The sequence below is a fragment of the Mobula hypostoma genome, chromosome 14 (genome assembly GCF_963921235.1).
Source record: "Mobula hypostoma chromosome 14, sMobHyp1.1, whole genome shotgun sequence".
NCBI classification, from domain to species: domain Eukaryota; kingdom Metazoa; phylum Chordata; class Chondrichthyes; order Myliobatiformes; family Myliobatidae; genus Mobula; species Mobula hypostoma.
Window position 1 is genome coordinate 4,607,627 of NC_086110.1, and position 19,228 is coordinate 4,626,854.

Here is a 19,228-nt window from a genome sequence, read left to right on the forward strand (position 1 = left end):
TTAGGGTGTCTATTGAAAGAATAATGCATTAAAGATCTGCACGTTCTCTGAGGGGGAACAAAAGGAAATACAGTTGATCAAGCAGACTCCCCAGAGAACAAACCCAGTTTTAAAGATTTACCATGGTGTTTTGCTTCAGGGTTGACATACAAACTCTTAACTGGCTCAGATCACTTCGTCCCTCATGTGCTTCTAGGGTGAATGTAAAAGTGGTATGTGATCCGCAACCCTCCCTCTGGAATTGTGTTCCAAGGAGGTGAGACAATCCCTAAAGAGCTTGGTTTGTTCTGTGTTCATCAGCTGATGTGCATGGTGCCCTGGGATGTAAACATATTGAAGGGTTTTGTTTTAGGGGTTATACTGAAAAGATAGAAAGAATTCTACACTATCAACTGATTCTGATGGCGTTTTCAAAAGCAGTCATTAATACATGTTGTGCTTCCAGCATTGTGTGTTTGACTTCCTTAAGTATAAGGATAAAAGCACAAATGATTTGATGGGCAACATTACTTAATTTTATATCTACAGGAAGTTTGGGCACAGGGAGTTTGACTGGCATGGGAACTGGTGGACTTGCACTACCAACTGTGAACACTGACCCTTTTGGGCAGCGAAAGATGAGCACATCTGGACTGAACCCACAAACATTCCAGCAGAGTAAGATGAAAACTTGTAAGTGGTTGTGTTGTCTGTGACTGTTGTGAGCGTGGCCAAGCCTATTCTGTTACTTTGGTTTAGCAAAAAAGTAGTTCCACAGAGTGATTCACCCATCCAAGACTCAAAATAGGTTTTCTTAGATAATGAATCAAAGTAGTTTTGGGTATTGAGTTTGTGTACTGCTTTTCTTATAAATTCTGCTATTGAGTGATTAATTTGTTAAAATCTTTAACGAGACATTTTTGGTGTATTGATGTGCACTCAGTACAGCTTAAGCTTTATCTCTTTTTCCAAAGCAAACCATCAAGGTTGTTGAAATTAAAAGCAAAATGCTGGAAGTACTCAGCAAATCAGGTAGCTATTTATCTTATGGGTTTACCTTTTAGAATTGGGGGAAAGGTACAGAAGTTCGTATTGAGATGCAGTGAAATAAAAGAGAGATGGAGGAGTAAAAGCAGAAGGTGATCGAAAGGAAGGTTCCCATTACGACCCTCTTGCCTTGCACTATCATCCTTTGCTGTCATTTTTCTGGCTTCTGCCTTGATCTCATTTTGTTCTTAACTGCCCTTTCAAAGTTTTGTAGTCTCTCTTTGTTCTGAAGATATAGATTTAAAATATCATTATTATATGCTGTGTCATATGATGTAGACAATCTCGGTCTTTGACCATAATTGTTTGTGACAAATTTTTTTTTAACAGAAGTGGTTTGCCATTGCCACCTTCTGAGCTGGGGTGGGGTGTGTTAATCACGACCAGAATATAGGTGATAAGTCAACTATAATTCACTTATCAGTGGCTAATACACTCAATTTCGTTTCTAAAAGGGTTTATCTAACGAATTTAATATTAAACATACAGCGCATATATTCCTGGCATGAATATAGTGATAAGTCAATCATAAGGAGGTTTCTTATGTCTAGTCTACTCTGCAATTCAGTTTTCGTTGCATTCATTTGCAGAAAACTCTGCTTCGCAGAGATATGATGTTGAAAATAGAAGTAACGTTTTCAGTGTTTTCGTGGCTATCTCAGGATATTCAGCCTTGACTTTGATTCAGAATGCTGGCAGAGATGTTATGTCAAACTTACTTTTCAGCCCACCATCATTTGCAAGCTCGAGGAGTTGATCTTCTTCCCGCGCTGACATGGATGATTCACCGGGGACATTCATAAATCGGTCACGGACCCATTCCTTTGCATGTCTTGGGTCATTCACAGTTGGGAAGTAATGCTTGAATTCTGTTGACAGCGAAGATAGGTGATCGCGCACCAACTGTGAGAAGGACGGTGCAGCCTCAGTCTCTCCCAAAATCCCAGCTAATGTTGGGAACATGTCAAATATGCCCCTGTCCACTCGCCATCCCCACAGTTCCAGTTTGGCTGTGAAAGCAGACACTTTATCTGCCAACTTGAAGACAGTTGTCATTCTCCCAGAAGTGACAAATTGAGTTCATTGAGCAGGTTGAAGATGTCACACAGATAAGCGAGTTTTGCTATCCACTCCTCGTCACTGAAGAGTGCTGCCAATGGTGACTTTTTTCTTGAAAGAAATCTCTGTAGCTGCTCTCTTATCTCAGAAACTTGGCCAGGGCTTTCCCCCTTGATAGCCACCTGACTTCAGTGTGTAAGAGAAGGCATTTGTGCTCTGCATCCATTTCCTCACAAAGCTGCTCAAACAGACGTGAGTTCAGGGCTTTTGCTTTGACGTGATTGATAACTTCAACAATGTCACTCAATACACTGTTAAGATCAGGTGACATTTTTCGGCTAGCCAGCATTTCCCTGTGTGTGACACAGTGTGTAGACTGGCATTCAGAAGCAACCTCTTTGACTCGGGTAGTGAAACCAGACTCGTTCAGCAGTTCCAACAGCTGTGCTTCGATGTTCTCCACTATGTCATCGATTCTCCTTGAAACTGTGGTAGCTGAAAGAGAAACCTGTGCCATCTTGTTAGCTGCAGCTTCTCCCAATAGTTCACGGCACATGTCCTTGGCAGCAGGCTGAATCAATTCTTCACCAACAGTGAAAGGCTTCATAGCCTCAGCAATACGGCTAGCCACTAATTACGACGCTCTCAGAGCAGCAGCATTTGTGGAGATGGTGACTCTCAGCATTTGCTTCTGTCCCGCTTGCTCATGTTTTTTTCTGCTCAAAAAACTCACGGGTTTGTCTTTAAGTGCAGGGTGCTTGGACTCAAGGTTCCGAAGCAGTTTTGAGGGCTTCATCGCCTCATTAGACAGCTTGTCTCCACATATCACACACAGGGGGCTTGGAGCGTGCGAGTCACCGGTCGCAATAAAGCCATATTTTATGTACAACTGGTCATATTTTCTGTTGAAGGAAGCTTTCTTTTTTTTTGCAGTCTCGGCCTCAGCTGTCTCTGCGTTATCATCATCGTTGGGCCTTTTATGTCCCCTACCATCTCTTCCAAAGAAACCCTCAAGCGATGTTTTTTACTCATCGAGTAGTTGTAGGTTATTGACCGACTGATGACCTTGCGTGAGTAATGACCTCGTGCGTTCAAGTTCAACAGTGGGCGTGACAGGGAATGAAGAAAGGTGCAGCTGACTCTTATCATTTCAGATTGCCAAATTATATCGTTTCCTCACGGCCTGGTAGCACATGCTTTGGGGTTGGGGACCACTATTCTAAGCTGAACCTGACCATATGAAGAACTTTCAAAACAACTAGGAGTGCAAAGAAATCTATTATTATCATAAACACAGGACCATGTCAAAGAAATTAGAGCAGGGGTAATTCATAAGGCCTTCAAGTCTCCTTTCCCTTTGAATAAGATTATGGTTCATCCTTCACATTATGTTTGTTTCCCTGTATGATCATGCCCTTAATTCCCTTGAATATATGGAAGGACCCAGCATGCACAACCACATGGATAGAGAATTCTTCAGTAGCAGTGCACCTTGAAATTTTTTTTCTCTCTCATTCTTAGTTTGGTCTATTAGTGGTTGTTCTCATTTGCCAGGTAAAGTTCAATATCTGTTCATGATTACTTTTTATTTTTTTCTACAGTTCTTTTGCTCCCAATACTTCTGTGTTACCCTGCTACCGGTCTCTCTCTCTCTTCCCCCAACCCTCACCCGTTCTGGCCCTCTATACCTTTGTCTGATTGAAGTAAGTGGGCTGTCTCATCTTGAAAAGAAATTTACGCAGCTAATTATTGAGATTAAAAAATTGTCTTATCACAAGCTGCTAATGAAGTTGAGTATGAATTTTGGAAGTATGAGGAATGATGTGACTGAAACAGATTCTAAGGGGACATGATGGTAGATAGTAAGATGCTTCTGTAAGTGAGAGAATTGAAGAAGTGGATGTAGTTGCTGCCAGGTATTGTTCAATCTCTGTTCCCAAGTGAAGTGCTTTGGAATTTATTCTTTTGGGGGGTAGTGAACCTTTGGAATTCCCTAGCCCAGAGGATTTTGGAGTCTAGATCTTGAGGTATTCAAAGAGGAAGTTTGAATGAGTGGGAAACTGCGGCTTTGAGGAACTGTACAGAGGAATTGAGACCTGGATAGGAGCAATGATTTTGTTTGTTTCAGAGGATCATCACTCTAAATAATGAGGATAGGCTGATACTAAATTCTCCCTCAAGGCAACCTGCCCATTCTCAATCAATACAGTAGGCAGCCATAATTTTGTGAGTGCAAGAATAAAAGTAAACCTCTTGCTCATGATATGATCTCTCTGAAGCCCTGAATGATTGCAGCAAGACCAATATGCTAATATACTCCAACACACTTTCAAAGCCCAACATTCTATTTGCCTTCCTTATTTGTTCGATCTGTGTGTTGTGTTTGTGAACAAGGACACCTAGCTAGTTCCAAGTATCATTTATTATTTTTTTGTAGCATTTTGACTCTAGATGCTATCACCTTTCATTGCCTACATATCAGCAAACATTATTTACTATATTTGTTCCTGTTTTCAGAGTTGTTATTTTGTAAATGAGCAATATATTCCTATTTTGTCCATTGACCAATCTTCCATCCAGGCTACCCACTTCCAATCTCATGAGTCTTTTGTGTAACTGTTTATTTGTCTGAAGTTTTACCAAATAATAATGGGAGGTTAAGTTGGTTCTAGGAGGTCAAAACCTTGCAACAAAATTATAGATAGGGAATAGATTGAATTATGGAAATCACCATTGATTGTTGAACATATAATGCTTTAGAACTTTCATGTAATCTAATCAGGAACAACAGGGAGTCTGAACATAGATTGATGGAGATTATGGCAAAGTGATTTTTTGTCGTGGTGGGATAGTGGAAAATAATGCAAAAAGGTTTGTCCAAATTACACTCAAGAGGGATAAACTTCCCCTAGTTTGAAACCCTGTTCCAGGTTGTACCAATAGCTGCATGTCTGTTACGAATGTTTGTCTGCATGTTTGTAAAATGTCTTACTGTGCTGAAATTTATCATCGCCATGAGTTTTCATCTTCAATTACTTGCATACACTGTCACCTAACAAAAATGCTGAGAGTAATTATTTAGCTTCAAAATGGTACCAATCCTAGTGCAGATATTCCATTTACCCCATTAGGATAGAACTTTTGCTGAATGAATTAACCTTTACAAAGCTGATTCCTGTTTAGATATCCTACCAAAATTCAACAAATTAAAAACAGTATACTTCTGAAAATATTTGTGTTTTATTCTGGCCATATTTAAAGTTCAGCCAAACTGGCTGTTTATTTGTGCATTAACTGAAGGTGAAATCTGTGCACAAATCAACTTGAAGTACCCAGTCTTTTCAAAAAAAGTATTTATTTTATAATCTACCATTTTCTGAAGCAAGTGGAAGTGTTTGGAATTGGTTTCAATTGAAGTTGATATTATGTGTCTATAAATACTTCCTTAGAACAAGGCTATTTTTTATTTTTTAATCACAGGCTTGTATCCCAATGGAGTTTCCTGTTTCTTTGCATAAAGATATTAAGTCCTTTAGTGCCTCTGTGTGTGAAGATGGTTTCCAGTACCTTATTCAACTGGAAATTTTCAGTTGCAAGTACCATGAGAAATTTATCATCTTTGGAATTAGCATCATTTTAAAAGCATGCCAGAAAACCAGTGTTGACCTTTATCTTTATTCATTCACCCATTTTTGTTCCCAAGATCCTTTAATGACTGGGGACTTGGACATTTTCAGTTAACCTTATAATTTTCAGGTTTAGGGCTCAGGAGGAGAGGTGGAAAGGCAAGAGAGGGATAGGAAGATTTATTTATTTTATTTTATTTAGAGATGCAGCATGAAACAGGTTCTTCCAGTCCTTTGAGCCGTGTTGCCAGCAACCCACCAATTTAACCCCAGCCTAATCGTGGGACAATTTACAATGACCCATTAACCTGATAACCGTACATCTTTGGACTGTGGGGGGATGTCATCGGAATTGAACTCTAAACTGGGCTGTTATAGTGTTGTGTTAACCACTATGCTACATTGTAGATGGTTGGTGGGAGTTCTAAATTTCCCATGGTTGTGTGAATAAGTGCTCTTAGGTAAATTCTGATTTGGAGGTGTTCTCTTTCACTGGTTTCTTGTTACCGTAGTCTGTGCACCCCATCTACTGAATTTATCACAGCAGTCATCGACTTTTCCTAGCTAACTGACAAGCCTGCACTTCCATTTTGATTTTACCGGGTTGTGATTACAAGGTGGGAGTCTGGGGTACTGGACGCTTTGTACTCCTACTTGTAGTGTTCTATTTGATTTAGCTGGGTAATAGTAAGCCAGTATTAGCGGGCTCCTTGGTCAGTATGGATCAAAGATTTTGATTAAAGACACTTATTTTGTTTTTGCCTTTTTAATAGGAGGCCACAATAGCATCGATCATTGTTCTTAAGTCAACTTCAGTAGTTAATACAATGTATAGACATTTGTTATGCATTGAATGGGTTGCCTTTTATTTGTTTTCCCTGTGACTTTGCTCACAAGGTTGCACTATTTTGGAAAGGGGCTGGGAGTGGGGGGGGCGGTGGGATAGGAGGAGTAGGAATTGGAGGGGAGTAACAAGTGTAATTTTAAATCTGGCTGTAATCATCATGTTTTAACCCAAATGTTTATCAGTTTAAAATCAAGTGGAGCCAAATCTGAAATACTACTTCAAATACCTTGCAAACTTTGGAGATCATTGGTATAGTATCTTTAAATCATTATTTGATTTAAATTGTAATGAAGGGCCAGTGCTTGCAAATGCACTGCATATTGTTTATTCTAAGTTTGTGGCTTTGTATGTATCATCTAATAGCATATAGGAAATAGATTTTGATGGAATTTTCTGTTGCTTTCCAACTCTACACAGCTGACCTTTCTCAGGTATGGCCGGAGGCAAATCAGCACTTTAGCAAGGAGATTGATGATGAAGCTAACAGTTACTTCCAGCGAATCTACAACCATCCACCCCACCCTACCATGTCTGTTGATGAGGTTAGTATTAATAGCCAATCAATGTTCAATGTTCATGTTCCGTCATTTTGGGTGCAGTTAATTGGTAGTAAACTGCACTTGAAGTAGCAGTTGTGCTGCTGAGTTAGATTCTTGCCATGATGCAAGATGCTTAATAAAATTAGAAGGTGAAAAGGTACAGATTGCATATCACTGAATATGTAGATGAAGGTTTGTGATACTTTAATTGTGTCATACTTGTTATAGAGCTAATTTAGGCTTCCCGCTCTACAAGTAAACATTTGTGTACAAAGATTTCAAACAATACAATTTCTAAGGCTTATTAAAGAAAATAGCAAGAATAAAGTACAACTTTCACAAAAAAATCATGGCACCTGTAGTTCAGAGTTCCCTACAAATTTTGGAGTAGTCTCCCAGCATAAACTTAAGTTAAATTTAGAAGTTTTCATTTAAAAGCTTGCATTATGCTCCTTAATTTGATTTTTAAAAAATAGGACTATAAGTTTGGCTGTTCTTTCTTGCTGAAAAATGGTGGGTGTAGTTTTTAAGATGGAAAAATTGCAATGGGATGTATCTTCTATCCCAGTTGGCCAGTTAAATATGACTTTATGCTCATGCACTTTGGTGGAAGAAATAAATGGGCAGACTGTTATTCAGATGGGGAGAGAATTCATATTAATATAGAATATTGAAGTTGATTGTCATTAAACTTCAAATTGAACATTAAGGAATAATTATATCCTGTCTTTTAAGATTTTTAAACAATAGAATCTAGAGCACATAAGTGGAAAATACCAGAAGTAGCAAACAGATGAAAGAACCTTGCAAAGACTGTTGATATTTTTCAGGTTTATGATCTTTCTTGAAATTGGGAAGAGAAAAAGATGCATGTTAGAATACAGGACAGGTGTGATGAGATGCAGGGAAAATACAAGCGCAGTTTGATGGCATGAAGGTGGTAATGCAAGATTAAAGAAAATTGTGAAGAGATTTGTGCTTTCTCATGTGTATAGTGAATAGATTTGTGAACAATAGACTGAATTATGGAAAATGTAACTGAGACGCAATAATTACCTAATTGCCTAAAATTGCCAAAAGTAAGAATAAGACAATAAATGGTGGTTATATGAATGTTTTGAATCAGGAAGACAATGATGTTTTTCAGGTGATATGTCATTCCTTTTGGGTGGGGGGAGGGAGTGGAGATGCGTCTCTACTAAAGGATTGCAGAGAGACATTGATAGGATGCAGAAGTGGGCTGAGAAGTGGCAGATGGAGTTCAACCCAGAGAAGTGTGAGGTGGTACACTTTGGAAGGACAAACTCCAAGGCAGAGTACAAAGTAAATGGCAGGATTCTTGGTAGTGTGGAGGAGCAGAGGGATCTGGGGGTACACGTCCACAGATCCCTGAAAGTTGCCTCACAGGTGGATAGGGTAGTTAAGAAAGCTTATGGCGTGTTAGCTTTCATAAGTCAAGGGATAGAGTTTAAGAGTCGCGATGTAATGATGCAGCTCTATAAACTCTGGTTAGGCCACGCTTGGAGTACTGTGTCCAGTTCTGGTCGCCTCACTATAGGAAGGACGTGGAAGCATTGGAAAGGGTACAGAGGAGATTTACCAGGATGCTGCCAGGATGGTTTAGAGAGTATGGATTATGATCAGAGATTAAGGGAGCTAGGGCTTTACTGTTTGGAGAGGAGGAGGATGAGAGGAGACGTGATAGAGGTGTACAAGATAAGAGGAATAGATAGAGTGGATAGCCAGCGCCTCTTCCCCAGGGCACCACTGCTCAATACAAGAGGACATGGCTTTAAGGTAAGGGGTGGGAAGTTCAAGGGGGATATTAGAGGAGGTTTTTTACTTAGAGAGTGGTTGGTGCGTGGAATGCACTGCCTGAGTCAGTGGTGGAGGCAGATACACGAGTGAAGTTTAAGAGGCTACTAGGCAGGTATATGGAGGAATTTAAGGTGGGGGGTTATATGGGAGGCAGGGTTTGAAGGTGGGCACAACATGTGGGCTGAAGGGCCTGTAATGTGTTGTAATGTGCTATGAAGTGAAAGGCGCTCTTTCCCTCCGTAGACCACAGGTCATCCTTGGGCAAGGTGTGGCACCTGCCTAGCCTCCGATCAGGATCATTTGGAGCCTTGGGAGCAGGTGGTGAATGGTCATATGAGTAGCTGGTGCATATCACCACTCCTGTTAATGCGACTACTGACGCCAGGCAGACGGTCTCTGGAGTATTGATAATGGTTGAGGTCACCCATCTTGTTAAGACACTGCTCAGGATTTTGTATAAGTAATCTTAAGTACAATTGACCTAAGTGTGCTTGGAGTCATCAAAGGAGCAGTCATTGACGGAGTGGTCTGAAGCAGAGTGTTAGGGCTTGGTGGCTTATTTGGGCTTTGTCGAAGTAAGTGAGTGAATGGACTTTGATTTTCTTTCTTTCCTTTTTATTTTGAGGTATAAATAGCATGTCTGTAGGGTTAGTACTTTGCTCTGGGTGTCAGATGTGGGAATCCTGGGAATCTTCCAGTCTCCCAGATGGCCACATCTGCACCAGGTGCACTGAGATGTAGCTCCTGTGAGACCATGTCAGGGATCTGGAGCTGCAGCTTGATGACCTTCAGTTTATTAGGGAAAGTGAGAAGGAGATAGATAGGAGCTACAAAGAGTTAGTCATCCCGAGGCTGCAGGAGTTTGATAACTGGGTGACTGTCAGGGAAGGGATGGGAAGAGCTCAGATAATAAAGAGCACCCTCTGGCCATCCCTCTGAGTAATCGTTATCTCGTTTGGATGCTGTTGAGGGGGTGACCTGACAGAAGACGACCATGGTGATCGGGTCTCTGGCACTGAGCCTGGTTCCGTGATGCAGAAGGGAGATAAGATGAGGAATGCGGTAGTCATACGGTAGTCATGCGGATGTGAGGGGAACAGAGAGAAGGTTCTGTTAGCTTGATAGAGATACCTGCATGGTGTTAGGGTACGAGATGTCTCGGATCAGGTGTAGAGTATTCTGTAGGGAGAGGGTGAACAGCCAGAAATGTACATATTGGTACCAGTGACACAGGTGGAAAAAGAGAGGAGGTCCTGAAGAGAGAATTCAGGGAGTTGGGTAGGAAGCTGAAAAGCAGGACCTCCAGGGTAGTAATCTCAGGATTGCTGCCTGTGCCACGTGCTAATGAGCGCAAGAATAGCATGATCAGGCATATTAATGCAAGGCTGAGGGACTGGTGTAGGGGGCAGGGCTTTGGAACTCTGGATCATTGGGGCCTCTTTGAGGGGACGTACGATCTGTACAAAAAGGACAGGTTACACTTGAACCCAAAGAGGTCCAATATCCTAGCAGGCAGGTTTAATAGAGCTTTTAGGGTTCAAACTAATTTGGCAGGGGGATGGGAACCGGAGTGATAGGGCTGAGGAAGGGGAAAACAGAAATAAATCAAAGATAGCACGTAACAGAGATTATAGAAAGAACAGGCAAGAGATGAGGCATAATCACAGCCAGTGGGATGAGACACAGGGCAATAGAGGTGTAGTGCAGTTAAAACAGAAAGTAACAAATACTGGACGGAAAGTGTTGTATTTGAATGCATGCAGCATAAGAAATAAAATGGACGATCTTGAAATTCAGCTACAGATTGGCAAATATGACGTGTGGCCGTCTCTGAAACTTGGCTAAAGGATGGCTACCATTGGGAGTTGAATGCCCAAGGATGTACGGTGTATTGGAAAGATAGGTTAGTAGGCAGAGTGGGTGTGGCCCTGTGTATAATAAATCATTAGAAACTGATAACATAAGATAGGAAGGTGTAGAATCTCTGTGAGTTGAGTTAAGAAATGGCAAGGGTAAAAGTACCCTAATGGCAGTTGTATACAGACCTCCAAACAGCAGCCAGGATGTGGATCACAAATTACAGCAGGAGATAGGAAAGGTGTGTCAGAAGGGCAGTGTTATGATAATCATTGGGGATTTTGACATGCAAGTGGATTTTAACATGAAAGTGGATTGGGAACACCAGGCCGGGACTGGACCTCGAGAGAGAATTTGTAGAATGTCTAAGGGATGGCTTTTTAGAACAGCTTGTTGTTGAGCCCACTTGGGGATTGTCTGTGCTGAATTGGATGTTGTGCAATGATCCGGAGGTGATAGGAGAGCTTAAGCTTAAGGAACCCTTAGGGAACAATTATCACAATATGACTGAGTTCACTTTGAAATTTCAGAAGAAGAAACTAAGTTCCAATATTCCAAAGTGTCAGTATTTCAGTGGAATAAAGGAAATTATAATGGCACGAGAGGGGAACTGGCCAAAGTTGACTGGAAAGGGACTCTATCAGGATGGACAGCAGAGCAGCAATGGCTGGAGTTTCTGCAAAAAATGAGGGAGGTGCAAAATAGATATATTCCAAATAAGAAGGAGGAGAAAATGACGACGCGATGCAGCACGCGTGGCTTCTCCAGTGAATGATATCTGTAATCTGTCAAGTAGGGGACCGTGCACAATTCTGATTTGATGGAGACAGACGTGAGAGTACAGAGGAACATCTGCAGAAACTCTGAAATGCCCGCTTCGCTGCCGCTGCTACTGTGTGGTCCGGAATCTCTGGAGCAGAAGCCTCGAATCCTCTGCTTTGCTTGTTTCGGCGGCCAGGGCTAGGTCAAAGGCGCTTGGGAGGCTGTATCAGAGGGACTGGTCGGAGGCTCGAAGTTTTTAGATGGACGGACTCGGCGTCTGCTGTGGTCAGCTGCTTCCAAGGCATCAGCAGTTGTCGGTGCCTTGGAGGTTTATGGCAGGGCGTTTCTCCCTTTTGCTGCCTGCTATCGGGGACTCGGGATTCGATCGGGACTTGAGACATTTTTTTTTTACCGTGCCCATGGTCTGTTCTTGATCAAATTATGGTATTGTTTTGCACTGCTGTGTCTATATGTTATAATTATGTGGTTCTGTCAGTGTTAGTCTTTGGTTTGTCCTGTTTTCTGTGATATCACTCTGGAGGAACATTGTATCATTTCTTAATGCATGTATGCATTTCTAAATGACAATAAAAGAGGACTGAGTGTTCTCATAATCTACAAATAAGAAGTAGTTTTTAAATGGAAGAAGGACACGACTGTGGCTGACAAGTGAAGTTAGAGCCAAAGTTAAAGCCAAAGAGACAGCATACAAGGAAGCTAAAGCTATGGGAAGATAGAGGATTGGGAAGCTTTTAAAAAATTGCAGAAGGAAACTAAGAAGGTTGTTAGGAAGAAAAAGATGAATTATGAAAGAAAACTGGTGACTAATATCAAAGAAGATACTAAAAGCTTTTTTAAGTTTGTAAGGGTAAAAGAGAGTTGAAGGTAGATACAGAACCAATAGAAAATGGCACTGGAGATATTGTAATGAGAGATGCAGAGATGGCAGAGGAACTGAATGTGTATTTTGCATCAGTCTTCACAGTGGAAGATGTCTGCATTATACCAGACATTTAAGAGCATCAGGGAAGTGAAGTACGTGCAGTGAAAATTACAACTGAGAAGGTGCTCAGGAAGCTTAATGATCTGAGAGTGGATAAATCTGGTCCTGATAGAATGCACCCTCGGGTTCTGTAGAAAGTAGCCGGAGAGATCTTGGAGGCATTAACAGTGATCTTTCAAGAATTGATAAGATTCTGGCATTGAACCGGATGCCTGGAAAATTGCAAATGTTACTCCGCTATTTAAGAAGTGTGGAGGCAGCAGAAAGGTAACTATAGACCTCTTAGCCTGACATCACTGGCTGGGAAGTTGTTGGAATCAATTGTTAAGGATGAGATTACAGAATATCTGGAGGTACATGACAAGATAGCCGAAAGCCATCATGGTTTCCTGAAAGGAAAACCCTGCCTGACTGACCTACTGCAATTTTTTGAGGAAATTACAAGCAGGGTAGACAAAGGAGATGCAGTAGATGTGGTGTACTTGGATTTTTAGAAGGCCTTTGACAAGGTGCCGCACATGAGACTGCTTAGCAAGATGGGACCGAGTGGAATTACAGGAGAGTTACTAGCATGGATGGAGCATTGGCTGATCGACAGAAAACAGTGGGAATAAAGGGATCCTATTCTGGCTGGCTGCCAGTTACCAGTGGAGTTCCACAGGGGTCGGTGTTGGGACCACTGCTTTTTACGATGTATGTCAATAATTTGGACTATGGGATTAATGGATTTGTGGCTAAATTTGCCAATGATACAAAGATAGATGGAGGAGCGGGTAGCGTTGAGGAAACAGAGAGCCTGCAGAGAGACTGAGATAGTTTAGGGGAATGGGCAAAGGAGTGACAAATGAAATACAATATTGGAAAGTGTATGGTCATGCACTTTGATGGAAGAAATATATGGGCAGACTATTATTTAGATGGGGAGAGAATTCAAAATGCAGAGATGCAAAGGGACTTGGGAGTCCTTGTGCAGGATATGCTAAAGGTTAACCTTCAGGTTGAGTCAGTGGTGAAGAAGGCGAATGCAATGTTGGCATTCATTTTCAGGGTTCAGAGAAGATTCACGAGAATGATCCAGGAATGAAAAGGTTACTGTATGAAGAACGTCTGGCAGCTCTTGGTCTGTATTCCCTGGAGTTCAGGAGAATGAGGGGGGATCTCATAGAAACATTCCGAATGTTAAAAGGCCTGAACAGATTAGATATGACAAAGTTATTTCCCATGGTAGGGGAGTCTAGAACAAGAAGGCACAACTTCAGGATTGAAGGACGTCCATTTAGAACAGATGCGGAGAAACTGTTTTAGCTAGAGGGTGGTAAATCTGTGGAATTTGTTACCATGAGCGGCTGTGGAGGCCAAGTCATTGGATGCATTTAAGACAGAGATAGATAGGTTCTTAATTAGCCAGGGCATCAAAGGGTATGGGGAGAACGCAGGGGAGTGGGGAAGACTGGAAGAATTAAATCAGCCCATGATTGAGTGGCGGAGCAGACTAGATGAACCAAATGGCCTACTTCTCCTGTATCTTAGGGGCTTATGATCTTATGGAGCAGAAAAGACCAAATGTGGCCTTTGCAGTTGTACAAGGGTGTGCTGTGGGATGTGGGGTTTGTATTAATGGAAATGGAAAACAAGACAGTGCTCTGGCAGGGAATAGTCCCTTACAAATGCAACAAGTGGGGACTTCCGGGTCATCAAGGGAATGGCGGCGTAAGGAAAAGGTCTCTCGACAAAAAAGAAGGTAAACTGCCCCAAAATCGAATTTAGACAAATACTTAATATTGCATAACTATATTAATAAAAGGGGCAAGGATGATGTCTAAGAACAAGAATAAAAAGTCCGCTCTGAAGGCTGATAAACATAAAGAGATGCAGCAAGGCGAAGGGCCTAGCTCTCCCACGGCAAGCCAGGACGGAGATAATGAGGGGGAATCGGTGACTTTGTCTTTGATTCTCGGAGAGATTCGCGAGTTCCGACAAGATAACAGCAAACAGCTGGAAGATATTAAAGGAGAAATAGTAAAAACTAACTCGCGGATAGATGAAGCCGAAGCGAGGATTGTTGGAATTGAAGAGAAGCTACAAAATGCAGAGGAGGTGATAGCAGAAATGCTGAAGCTACAAGACCAACTCCAGTGGAAACTAATAGATCAAGAAGGCCGCTCGAGAAGGGAAAATGTGAGGATCTACGGAGTTCCCGAAGGAACCGAAGGTAAACCCGGATTGATGATTCCCTTCGTGGAGAAGCTGCTCAGAGAGAACCTTGATATACCGGCCGCAAAAGACCTACAGATAGAAAGAGATCACCGCGCGTTGGCACCACAGCCTCCGGCAGGCGCCCAGCCCAGATCGATTCTGATCAGATTTCTCAGTTACAGAACGAAGGAAGAGGTGCTTAAAAGAGCATGGCAAAAGAAAGGTTTCATGTGGAACAACTGTAAAATAAGTTTAGACCACGACTACGCACCGGGGATTCTTGCCAGACGGAAGGAATATACGGAAACACGGAGAGTCCTGAAGGAAAACAACATCAGATTCCAGACCCTGTATCCAGCTCGGCTGAGAGTCTTTTACGACGAAGGGACAAAAACTTACACTACAGTGGAAGAGGCAACGTCGGACCTGGCGGACCGGGACTACCTATTAAAGTTATCACCCAACCGGAGTCGCTACTGGAGAGGATTCGGCAGAAGTCGTGGCGGTTAGTGGGGCGAGGATGCTCCACTCGAACCAGAGTGTCAAACTACAAGGAAAAGCTGCGAATATTCAGACGCGAATGTACAGAGAATACAGATTAATTAAGAGAAATGACTGAAAAGAGTAAATCGGACTTAAAAGTAAAATGAAAACTGGTAACTGAAAATAATCTAGGCGGAATAACTTGAATGATAGCAATATGGTCGAGACATAAATAGGAGAAAATTCTCTATGATTATTCAAATTGCTGAGGGCCCTCTAACACAGGGTGAAGATAGAGGTTATCCCTCTGAACTGAGGTGGGTCGGTGCTCAGGCCTCACTGTGGGAAGTCGGGGAAAATTTTCAAATGTTATACGTTCAGAAATGTCTAGGGTGTGGTTATATGTCTTGGTTTACTGTTGAGAAGGGATTGCTTACTGTTTGTTTAGAAAAGGAGAGTGCTTTTTTTCTACTAGAGAAAAATGCAAACTGAATTGGTAAAAATAATTTCCTATAATGTTAATGGGGTTTTGAATCCAATTAAAAGAAATAAGATTATGTCTAAATTGAAAAAAGAGAGGGCACAAATAGCTTTCCTCCAGGAAACACGTATGAGCCAATCTGAACATGGAAAATTAAAAAGAATGGGCTTTAAGCATGTATTTTATTCATCATATAAATTGAGTCACAAAAGAGGGGTAGCTACTTTAATATCAAGTACTCTTAATTATGAACATATTTCAGAGACTAGAGACAAAGAAGGACGGTTTGTAAAAATCACAGGAAGAATAGAAGGTACAGAAATAACATTGCTGAATGTTTATGCTCCTCCAGGTAGTGAATGGTCATTTTATAGACACATTTTTGACCTAATGGTCAGTTCTCGAGGGGTAGTAATTTGTGGAGGGGATTTTAATATTAGATTAAATCCTATATTAGATTCTTCAAGAATAGTTACTCAGAATAAACCTCTGACTCGGAAAGTGAATTCATTGATGGTGGAGTTGGGAATTATAGATGTCTGGAGGGAATTACACCCTACTAGTAAAGATTATACATATTACTCTTTCCCTCATTCAGCCTATTCAAGGATAGACTATTTCTTTATCTTTAATACAAATAGACTCAGGATAAAAAACTGTAATATTGCAACAATTGATCTGTCGGATCATAGCCCAGTCTCTATGTCTCTAATCCTGGAAAGGAAAATGAGGAAAACACTATGGAGGCTAAACTCACATATAACCCAAAATAACCCAAAAGTAATGGAGAGATTAAGGGGAGAAATCAAAGAATATCTAGACCTTAATGACACGGGAGAAACATCACCAGTGATTTTATGGGATACATTGAAAGCTGTACTGAGAGGGAAAATTATTTCCATTACTACTCACATGAAAAAAATCAATGCACAAAAATTAGCAGACCTTCAAGGAAAATTAAAACAACTTCAAGTTGGAGATAGCAACAAAAGTAATTCAAATCGAAAACAGGAAATTAGGAAATTGCAAAGTGAAATTGATGATATTTATACGTTGGAAACTCAAAGAAATTTTCTTTACCTGAGACAAAAGAATTATGAAGTAGGAGGTAAATCAGCTAGATTATTAGCATATAAATTACGAAAACAACAAGCAGACAATACAATTCATAAAATAAAGAATCCAAAGACAAAGCTTGTGGAGAGTACAATAGGGAAAATTCAAGAGAGTTTTGAAACGTATTATCGAGAGCTGTACTCCCAACCCCGGGCCCCCAATGAGCCCTATATAGACAGTGTATTGAATTTTTTAGATCTACCTAAACTTACAGATTTACAAAATGAAAGTTTATTAGAACCAGTAACTGTCAAAGAACTGAACGTGGCCATCGCTAGGTTAAAGGCTGGAAAGTCCCCGGGTTCTGATGGGTTTACCTCAGAGTGGTACAAGTCCCTGAAGACACAGTTAGCCCCATTACTACTTAACACCTTTAATTGGATCTTGCAGAGAGGAGAAACTCCACCTTCCTGGAGAGAAGCGATTATTTCAGTTATTCCTAAAGAGGGTAAAGATAAACTAGAATGTGGCAATTATCGGCCAATTAGTGTTCTTAATTTAGATTACAAACTATTTACATCTATATTAGCGCGCAGATTGGAAAAGCTTTTACCTGGCCTAATCCATTTAGACCAGACTGGATTTATTCAACAAAGACAAACACAGGACAACATAAGGAGAACTCTGCACATATTAGAACAGGTTAATAAGAACGAGACAGAGACAATGGTAGTAGGATTGGACGCTGAGAAAGCTTTTGATTCGGTTAGTTGGGCATTCCTATACAGAGTGTTAGGAAGATTCGGCTTTCAAGAAAGGTTTATTAAAGTAATTCAGACTCTGTATGACAGCCCAACAGCCCGAATTAAGATAAATGGGGACCTCTCTGACTCCTTCATTTTAGAGAGAGGCACTAGACAGGGATGCCCAATTTCTCCTCTCCTTTTTCTGCTATATATTGAACCACTTGCCCAACTAATAAGACAGAGCAAAATCGTAAAAGGTATCAAGGTGGCAGGGATTGAACAGAAAGTGGCGTTATTCGCAGATGATGTTTTGGTCTATCTGAGTGAACCAGAAAAATCATTTATAGGATTGTTTACACTGTTGGATGACTTTGGGAAAATATCAGGTTATAAAATAAATGTAAAGAAAACGCAGGTTATGTCCCTAAATTATACACCATCCAAAAAATTGCAGGATACATACGATCTTAAGTGGGAAGCTAAATCATTAAAATATTTAGGAATAACCCTGCCGAAGGATCTTTCAACACTGTCACAGGTAAATTATGGGCCATTAATCTCAGAGATAAAAGCAGATATGCATAGATGGAATCTTATCCCCTTTTTAAGTTTAAATTCAAGGATAAATACTATAAAAATGAATATTCTTCCTCGGTTATTATATCTTTTCCGTACTTTACCAGTGGAGGTGGATGATAATCAATTCAGGGAATGGGACAAATGGATTTCCCGCTTCATTTGGCAAGGAAGGAAACCTAGAATTCGATATAACACCTTACAGTTAGGGAAGGAAAGAGGAGGTATGGTTCTTCCTTGCCTGAGAAATTATTTTTATGCCTCACAGATAACCCCTCTGTTATATTGGTGTAATAGGGAATATAAGGCTAGATGGAAGGAAATAGAATTTGGATTAGTTGACAGTTTTCCTCTTCAGGCCTCAATAGCTGACAAAGGATTGATGGCCCAGTTGGAAAAATTTAATAATGCTTGGATAAATCTTACATTAAAAGTATGGCAGAAGGTGGTTAATTCATGTGGAATTAATAACATGCTAAAACTCTTCAGATGGTGTGCATATGATACCGAATTCCTTCCCAACAGAGGAGATAAAAGATTTGAGCTATGGATAAAGAAAGGTCTTACAACCTACCTCTCATTTATAGATAAAAGAGTATTACAAAGTTTCCAAATCCTGCAGGACAAACATGGCCTAGAACATAATGACTTTTTTAGGTACCTTCAAATACGAAACTATGTTAACCAGAGTTGTAGATATACAGACCTATCAACAGTAGAATTAGAATTTTTCAAGATTCTGAATTCGGCTTGCAGTTCAATACCTAGTAAATCAGTTTCTCGCCTATATAATGCACTCTCCCATGCTAAAAATGTAAATACACTGTATATTAAAGAGAAGTGGGAGAAAGAAGCGGGGTTGGTACTTTCAGAGGAGGCTTGGGGGAAAATCTGCAGCTTTCAATGGTCCTCGACTAATTCTTTGACTTGGAGAGAACATTGTTGGAAAAACATTATAAGATACTTCAAGACCCCATATCAGGAAAAATATAAAGATACAAATGTGATGTGTTGGAGAAGGTGCGGCTCCAAGGAGGCAAATCATTTTCATATTTTCTGGGATTGCCCTAAATTAAGTCTATTTTGGGAAGGTATTCATAGAACATTAGTTAAGGTACTTAGGTCCCAGATACCTCTGAACTTTGAGACGCTC

The 19,228-nt window shown here is 40.8% G+C and overlaps 1 protein-coding gene across 7 annotated transcripts in view; it reads left to right on the plus strand.

Annotated features, from left to right (window-relative positions):
* The window catches only part of cnot1 (CCR4-NOT transcription complex, subunit 1), a 238,370-nt gene that overhangs the window by 112,425 nt on the left and 106,717 nt on the right, over positions 1-19,228 (plus strand). For 5 of the 7 annotated variants that reach the window (XM_063066591.1, XM_063066590.1, XM_063066593.1 and 2 more), the window contains 2 exons: positions 529-672; positions 6,976-7,100. In XM_063066591.1, coding sequence (XP_062922661.1) covers positions 529-672; positions 6,976-7,100 — 269 coding nt within the window. The remainder of the gene's footprint in view (positions 1-528; positions 673-6,975; positions 7,101-19,228) is intronic. The other 2 variants (XM_063066592.1, XM_063066596.1) reach the window with 1 other exon arrangement.